We start from the raw sequence: 9,542 nt of genomic DNA on the forward strand, positions 1-9,542 counted from the left end.
CATGGAGAAAAATACTGGATTTCATTCCGATACGTGTTTCAGTGTTCGCCGACATGTGGCAATGGCTTATGACTGATGTGACCACCGTGGCGAAAGACGTACTCGAATTGAATCAAAACCGACCTGAAAAACAAGTTTACATGTCCTTACCACGGCCTGGAGTAAGTTAATTTGTTCATATTATGGTTTAGAATCGTTGACTCGATATAGTTTATTATTATTATTATTTAATATTCCTGAATATCTATAATTTCGAATTTGCATCCGACAAGATTAATATCTTTGTTTATTTCAGAAACACGGTACAACGAGCAAACCACTGAAACCGGTAAAATTGGACAGCGAAGAGCAGGCTAAGATCGCAAAGGCAGGTCTGGAGATGAAGCTGATCACTTCGGAGATGGATGCGGAAACAGAGAAATGGCAGGAAAGTGGAAGTGCCCTGGAAGAGAACAACGACATCGTGAAACGCGCGAAGAACATGTCCTCGATGGCGTTCTCGATGTACCAGTTCACCAGAGGTGAAGGGGCGTTGAAAACTACACAAGATCTATTCACCCAAGCTGAGTATTTCGCCGAGGAGGCGAACAGATTGTACAAGGTTGTGAGACAATTCAGCTATCAGGTATGTATCAGTTACTAAGGCAGCGTAAACTCAGAGCAAAACTGATACACATTTTTTAATTGGTCTGATGTTCAGATGTTATGTATATACGTGTATGAGTACAGGAAACACCTATACGTACACGTATACACGTACATCATCACTCTTACTTTATAATCATACTCTTTTATCATTGTTTATTATTATTATTATTACTATTGTTATTATTATTACTATTGTTATTATTATTGTTATTATTATTACTATTGTTATTATTATTATTTGTTATCATTACTGTTTACTATTATCATTATTGTTATTATTCTCATGATCATCATCATTATTATTATTACGGATTCTATACTGGACTTGATTCCGAGTTTTTTGATCCTTGCTATATTGGGAATATTTTTACTTCGATTTCGCTAATTGAGTTTCATTTTTATGTAATTGCTACGCTAGAGCTACGTCGAATCCAAACGAATTCCTCTTTTAGTTTCACGGTGTATCATACGTTTGTATAAGTACTCTTTTTGTGTCGGATCGATATTTTCAAGAATAAATAACATTTTAATCAATGGGAAAAATATAACGTACGGAATAATGTTAGAAATGGATTGGGGGTAGCTCGGCCGTGAGTTATTAGCATTAGACATGTTCGAATTAACACGTTTGCTGCCCTTTCGACCCTCCTAGCTAGGCCGAATATATATAGTTACCCAAAACCATTTTGATCTTTCTATATTTTCTTAAAACAAAAGTCAACAAAAACGCTAACCTTGTAATATATATTCTTGTATTATGAAACCCTTTTTTGACCCTCGCTCTTTGAATGCCTCCATCCAGGTAACTCTTTCTCTCTTTACTTTAGACCCTTGTTGGGCTAATAGAGATCACGTTCGCCTTGTACAAATCGTTTTCATTGCCGTGCATTATACCGCTCATTTTTCTGCGAACTCATTGTTCATCAGTTGCTGTTAAGTGTTTCCGTGTTTCTCTTTACATCACTACACACTATCTTTTTATTGTTCTATTACTTTACTATACGCAACAGTACTGTGCTATGCAAGATCGTGCGATGATACCTGGTATGATTTATCCCAAACAATCGTTTTTCTCGAATGACGTAGTATACTTGTACCTCATACATTGCTTTTGTTCGTTCTCCGACAAAGAAAGCACGTTACGAGGAACGACGTTGCATTTTTCATAGTGACTTACATGGCGGTAAAGTAATTTTCGCTAGGCAATCAAACGATTACGTTGTTCCCAATTTGGTAATCGGAAATAATTTCTATAGCTCGCGTGTTTATACCGTTACGGATTAATATTGAAAGTAGCTATACGATCATTGTCGCATCGGTAGATAAGTATTCTTCTTAATGTCAAGTTTCATACAATCGAGATTTGAAATGAGCAAGTATATTCGAGTCTCGTTGTTTGAAAGTGTATGTAACTACGATTACATTTATAATATTTTTCGTGTTTTGTCTTTACGTTCGTTAAGAAAGCTCCAGCTGAGAAAGTAAGAGTTCTTTAGATTAATCAGTTCAATAGACAGAACTTTTTCAGACGCTGGTAATTAACGAAGTATGTATAAGTTCTGCAGCAGGAACGTGACTCTCATTTTGAAATGTAGACATACCGTTGAATCTCTCACGTCTCATGCCACCAAATCAACTATGATCGTTATTTTGTGGGTAAAACCAATTTTGTATACGTACATTTACGACTTTTTTGTGTACGATTAGTAAGGTGTGTTTTAGATGCTACGGGAATGCTTCCGTCTGTGGACGACGTCTATGTGCATTGTGGTCCCCCTCCTTCCACTATCTGGGGCATGACTATTATGTCTCAGTTTTTGCCAGCTTCCGATTCGACTTTTTGTTTACACTTTATTCTTAAATGGCAGCTAAAATGAAATTTTATTCTATTTTCATGGGATCTCCCGATAGAGCGATGTTACTTTGTTACTTTGTTCCTACAAAAAATTAAGATTAAAATACACATACTCGTATAAAAAAGTATTTTAATCGTATGTAACTTGCTTCTAATTGAAAGACGCATCACTTAATATTACTACGCCTTTTATTCGCATAAAGGCACGTAAAGTCACTCATTCTTCGTCACTTTCGAGACTCTATCATCGAAAGGAGTACGTGAAATAATTTTCTATGAAAAAATTCTCAAATTTAAAAAGAAATACGTTTGACTAATTATTTATTTCAAGTTCATTTTAGCTGCGATCGTTTGAGAAAAGCGTATGGCTTGATCTTAATTATGATTCAAAATGAATTGTCATTCGAGAAGCTTGCAAAAACAACAAGGTCTGTACTAATTCACTTTCATTCACACAGTCACTCTCTAATGCTCTCGAACAACTGACACGTTCTTTTTTCAAACTTGTTGCATTGTGTTCTATTAGGACGAATAGCAAATCTCTTTTGTTAACTTTACTAGATGCAATCTTTTTACAAATATCCGAGATATACGTATTTTAAAGTATTTATTATACTAGTCAATCGATAAAAAATAGAATCAGGCATTGCTTTAAAGATTTATTCGACTTACGCTACAAATGTAAAACGATGATATCGCAGGGCAAATGTAATTGTTTTTCAACGATTCTCCAACAGAAATTGGATCGTATCGTATCGTATCGTATCGTATCGCATCGTTTCTTTGGTAATGAAATAGCGAAAACATATAAAAATAATAGTTTAATCGAATCGTCTTTCATACGATTCTATACGATCAATTTGTGTTTTGCGCAAAAATGTTTAGGTACTAAAAAATGATTCTAATCTATATTTTGTAGAAATTTTCAACACAAAAAACCACAATTGATTAACGATCACGCGCTCTCGATAACATAGGAAGATTTTGCACAGAAATAACAAATATGTATAACATTTCTCTTATCTTCAAGACACGACCCATGCTTCGAGTTAGATCAACATTGAATTATAGATATACATAACATGCTAATATGGCAAATATAAAAGTCGAAAAAGGATGTTACATCTGCTAAATTTGTAATTTGATGAAAATTCGCATAGCATCAGTATAACTGAATTTTCTAGATTTGAAATATCTGATCAAGTCGTTGGAAACGAATCACGATCACGTTTGCCTTGCGATACGAACGAAGACGTAAGATTGTATACGATGTTGTGCATGGGTGCAGGTACCGGGCGGACCGCACAAGAAAGAACTCTTGGAAAATCTTGATCGTGTGCCAACGTATGTACAGCAGCTTCAATTCACCGTGAAGAATCCCACCGTTGGAAAAGCCGCCACTTTTACCAAAGTCGATAACGTGATACAAGAGACAAAAAATTTAATGAACGTGATTTCGAAAGTGGTGACCACGTGTTTCGTCTGCGCCACAAAGGTAAGATACGCTCGCGTGTTATTTCATCTTATACTATGCACAAGGAAAATTCTAGCGTCAACCACACCAATTGACCCTTTTAGTCACGTTACATTTTTATCTTTTGTTTAGTATTTCCCTCACTTTCCATCTTTTCTTTTTCTTTTTTCTCCGTTTATTTTTTGGCTCGAGAACGAGATACGTATGTGTGTGTTCAGTCTTTACCGTTCCCTCGCACTTGTAGGAGGTATTTTGTTTGATTGAAATTGTAGAAATAGCTCGTTGAACGAAGGAACAAAAGGCTGGACAGTATTTTTTATTGTAGCTAGCTTTGCGATAGCGAAAGTGATATGTTTTCATTTTTACATAATTGTTTAGCTGTTATGTCATGTAATACTGTAAAGTTACGACAAGATATTTCTGTGTAATACTTGCCTTTTTAACTATATTCGCTTAACGCGGAGCATTTCGCACGAGGATTCAAACAAGGAGAAACAACAAAAACAATTTATTTACACCTCGTTTGTTCCTACCAGAAAATTTTCCAGTTTATATTCCTTGTGTATTTCTGATATAATTATTACTTGTCAGATTTTAAATTTATTTGCTTGGGAAGCAAAACAAAGCTAAAGTAAATATTCGCACAAACGAACTACACAGTATTATAATATACATATATATAGTAAGCGACGCAGTAAAGTATGTTCTATGTATCCTTCCATGCATTCGTCGAATAGCACAATGTCACGATGCCGCAGTACATGGAGCTCAGTCCGACGATACCTGGCCTAGCTGAAGAGGATTGCTTGTATCCAGTTAGTCCGCAATTGTTACCATCCACCAGTCCCTACGTACAACCTTATCCGTTAACTTCGGCCCAGTTACACAACATTCTAAGAGGTGCGAATCTGGGCTTTCCACTCTTCAACTACAACACCCTGCCAAATACCACCTCTACCAGTACTGCTACACGCAATTCCGCATCCTTTGTTCATCCATCGGTCCTTCCATACTCGACACCCATCACGACTTCCACTTGCGGGCCGCAGGCTCCGTATTGCCTACAGAATCTACAGCTGCTGCAGCTGCAGCTACAACAGGCACAGCTGCAGCACCTAAGACACGCCGCCACCTTGCCGAGATAACACAGACTTTCGTTCGCACCCCGAAGGTCGCACGTGTTCTTCACGCACAGCTACAGAAGCGCTGTTCTTTCTGTTGTACACAGGTTCGATTTTGGTTTCCACCCATTGAGTTTTCCGTTTTCCGTTTTCTGTTTTCATTCTTTTTCCTTTCGCTTTCTCGCTTATTGTCAGTCTGCTTCTCGCCTCGTTGCTATCTATTCGAGCGAACGCCAATGATCGAATTACGATCGATCGAAGAACTTTTCCATTTCGAGCTTCGAATATTATGTACACCCTGCTCGGGAAATAGGTTAATCGAATTTCACGGTTTCCATGAAGTTAAAATAACAATAATTTCCGATTAGTTTAACACCTCGAATTTAGTCCTCGAAGTAATAGATCAAAATTGTTCTATGAAACAGTAAAATATCTAACGCGATATGACATTGCAATACCGTTAACCTAACGATCCAATTGTTCCATCTTCTATCTAGTACGATCGATCGTTTTCGCATCATTCGTGTTCGACAAACGCGTTCCCCTTCCCCCTTCCCGGTGCCACTTTTTCTTATACGATGCATTTTACGCGTAGGTTTTGTTTTATTGCCCTAATAAGTTGACTCGATTTCTCGTTTTTCTTATTCTACTTTGCAGACGTTTTTTTCATGGTCCAATTTTTGAACAGCTTCGCTTCGATCGACAAGTTACACAGTGACACCGTCGAATATCGATTCGGCATAGTCCACGGCACGAAGAGGAACTTTTAATCAATCTAGTTTCCTGTTTTCAGCCATCTTTACAGAAATGGATGAAATACCATATTTCACCGTGTAACAGAATTCATTATTTCTTCTTTCTCTATCGATATCATATCTGACATGCCGTAAACTGCAAAATATAACGCTTGTTTTTTACATACCAAATTAATTGACACAATTTTCATTAGAGTAACAATTTGTCATAACGGCCTCCGACTTTTCCAAATCACCAACTTTTTATAAACAAATAACGATTCATTCTTCATGATCGCAGTGCATCATTAACAATTACGACCGCTAACGAACCCATTTGCAACTAAAACACTTCGAACGATCATTAAATGAAATATCGATACGTTGGACGAAAGTATTTTGAATTTACATGTGATTAAAACGAACGAATAAAAACCGGCCAGCTGTTATCGTCTTACGAACCTTTTTGTTGCGAGTCGATATCTTGATTATTCTTTTACGTTTAAGTCAAAAGGCTTTAAGTCAACATTTTAAACATCTATGCGCTCGATTGGCGTAGATATGACATTCCAATAACAATGAGGAAAAAGAATCTTACCGAACAACGTATTTCTAATTGTTCTTACACGTATAGATACGTATATATATATCGACTTGAAGATCATGGACGAGAGGTGGCGCAATAAATACACTTTGTATGTCTGCGAATGTCTGTGAATGTCTGCGATAAATAGACGCGCCAGGATAATTAAAGGGTATATTGCCAACGTACTTTTGGTCCGACGTATCGATCGAGAAGCTAGTCCAATGCTTATCTCCGTGATCAGGAAGAATCGACGGAGAGGAAGAAAAAATGTACAGAGTGGATAATCTGTAGTTTTGGATCTATTTTTCAGTACAACCTGGATTTCCGAGGTCTGTCGGCGCGTGGGGCCGGCGGCTCGCCGTACAGGGGCGGAGAGGGTGCAGGCGCCGATGGCGACGGTGGCGGTGCTGGTGTCGACGGCAGCAAGACGGGCTCCGCCCCCGGCAGCGACCCGTCCGTCTGACAGTTTGGGATGGCCCGACGGGCCAAGGGGGACGCTCGCCGCACTCGGGTTTCCTTTCTACTTTTCTAGGAAGAACCCTCGCCTGCCCCATCGAAACGTACACGTCGGGCTCCCTCGATTCCCTTCGAGATCCCAACGGAATCTTACAGATTTTCGACGGGATTTCCAATCGTACCAACCAATCGTTTATGTTTATTCGGTTCCCAAAGTTTCTTATTCATTAAGCCTTATTTCGCGAATGATACACGTAGCATCGAAATGTCAATTTCGTCGAGAGAAATGCCGAATTTAAAAAATTCTATACGTTTGAATAATTATCTTCTACTTGTTAAAAAATATGTTTATCTAATGTCATGTCGTAGCAAAATATTACAAATAGATCTGAGAAATCCCATCGAAAGAACAGAATGTTTTCAAACTAATATTTTTCGAACACACGCGATTATTCTAGTCTACAATTTTTAACAAAGAACAGACTTTCATCGAATCACGTCGAGGAACGAATATCGAACAAACGAATGTGGTCGAATCATCCTTCCGAAAAGTTGGCCGAATCGAACGATAAAGTTCGATGAAACCTTCGTTACAAGTTACAGGTTTCGATTAACGAATGGAAGGAATTCAGTCTTATTCCAAATTTTACCGGTGCTATCCAAAATTACCAATCGACTGGTTCCTTGATTAACTAAGGATTATCTAGGAGATAAGCTGACCGTGTAATTTCTTACGAGCACATTGTATTTGCATCCGACGAGTGGACTTTGAAAGCGCGTTTGCTTTTTAAAGAGAAAATTTATAATTTAGATTATCGACGTGTACGTTTCTCAATCGTAATTTGCTTCGAGCACAAGCTACATGTATTCCACCGATTAGCCACGGTACACGCGTAATCTTTGCGTTGCTCAATATAGAAAATGAAACGGGTTTTCCGTTCGAGAAACGGTTCCGTGTCGCTTCGCGTGACTGCCATGAAACGCATGACAGGAACCAATAGAGAATCACGAGAAATTTAGATACGCTTTGGCACAAAAAAACGCACGCGTCAAACCGTGCAAAGAATCAAGAACACAAAGAACGTTAAAGCGCGTTCGTTGGCATTTTAAAAGATATACGAAAAAGCTTTTTCCTTGGAAAAGTAAGTAATATAAAGTATTTCTATTTTCCAAAATTTTCATGTAATCTCATAAAATTATCTTAAACGTGTTTCGACGCGTACGTTTAAAATCGTGTTTGCTCCGAACACGACCCATTTACGGCTGAACGGAACGTAAACTGAACGTCACTCGAAACGAACAATTTTTCCTGTACCCTTTTTACTCTCTTCTTTAGAATTTCATCATGCGGTAAATTTTATCCTGCAATGTATCTATGAATAAAACGAACAAGACGAGCTTTAGAGTCTAAAGCATCGTCGAGTTGTGCGATGAAATTTAATGTTCACAGCGGCAATAATGCAGCCATATCAGAAAAATCGACGTCCGATGAGCGAACGGTAAAACTGTTTGGAATAATTAACGCCGTTGACAGAAGCCACTTTACGCGGCTTTTGTTCGAAAAGTCCTTTCGCCGAAACAACGATCTGCGTAGGTAACTTGTTCCCTTCGTCCGTGACAGTATGCGTGCCTCTATTGTAATATATGTTGCTGTTGCTGCCGCTGCTTTAAAATCCATTCAACTTTCCGCGTGATATATCGAACGATATACATACGTGTAATTCGAGTGGCAGCGAAGCAAACATTTCAACGCAGCACGTTTCATCGTTAACAAGTTGTTTTGTCTTTTGCTGCACTGACTTTAATCATCTCTCTGTCTCTTCGTTCGAGAATTTCTGAACGACTCCATATGCAAAAAAAGAAAATTCTAAAACGAAAGAAACTCGTTCTTCCATGTAGAAAAGTTGGTGCAACGACAATAAACTCGACCGAAATGTCTTTTAAACATCCGCTTACGCGTCTCACCAACTGATTTTTCAACAAATTTCCCCACTTTCTCTCTTCGTTACGTCACGTCACGTCATGTATCTTTCATTGTTAACGCAACGTGCTGCGAGGCATTACGCTTCTCAAGATTCGCTTTTGATGTTCAGCAGTTAACTAATATCTCGCCAATTAACGTATGGCAAGGTATTAAACGCTTCGATAGACAAACAGTCTCGCTTGTTACCTGAACAATGGCTATGCGTGACGAAGCCTGGAATCTGATTCTTTGAATTTTCAAACTTTTTGCACCGTCGCACTAGGAAGCTAAGGAGAACGCAAACCTCTACGATTTTATATTATAATACTATACCAAATATTCGTTCGGCGTTATTTTTACTTATAACAATAGTCGTCAGATCAAGACGATATGATGTTACTAAACATAAATTACTTTCAAGTTATAGAGGATTAATTTCACAAAGAGATTGTTCTTTATGCTTTAAATTCAAATCGCTTCCTTCTACATATGTATCAAGGTATTCTCCTCAACTTCGGACATTTGACACGCTGAAAGCTTCGATTAAAAATAACTCAGGGTAATCAAATTCCACGCAAAGAGATATCGCGCGAGAACGAACACTATTCGTTTCATGATCCGAGACTTTTGCTTTTTACACTCTCGAATAACAGATAATTTAATAATTGACTATCGGATGTAGGCTACAGATTTTGTGAATGATGA

General features: G+C 38.1%; 1 protein-coding gene across 5 annotated transcripts in view; it reads left to right on the forward strand.

Moving 5' to 3' along the window:
* Positions 1 to 9,196, forward strand: part of LOC100749511 (alpha-catulin) — a 68,494-nt gene extending 59,298 nt beyond the window's left edge. For 3 of the 5 annotated variants that reach the window (XM_003486007.4, XM_012394583.3, XM_003486006.4), the window contains 4 exons: positions 43 to 161; positions 296 to 625; positions 3,792 to 3,998; positions 4,715 to 5,122. In XM_003486007.4, coding sequence (XP_003486055.1) covers positions 43 to 161; positions 296 to 625; positions 3,792 to 3,998; positions 4,715 to 5,122 — 1,064 coding nt within the window. Of the gene's footprint in view, positions 1 to 42; positions 162 to 295; positions 626 to 3,791; positions 3,999 to 4,714; positions 5,206 to 6,728 lie in introns of those variants that run through there. The other 2 variants (XM_024372720.2, XM_003486005.4) reach the window with 2 other exon arrangements.
* Positions 9,197 to 9,542: the final 346 nt, after the last annotated feature.

The sequence above is a fragment of the Bombus impatiens genome, unplaced genomic scaffold (genome assembly GCF_000188095.3).
Source record: "Bombus impatiens unplaced genomic scaffold, BIMP_2.2 scf_0095, whole genome shotgun sequence".
NCBI lineage: Eukaryota > Metazoa > Arthropoda > Insecta > Hymenoptera > Apidae > Bombus > Bombus impatiens.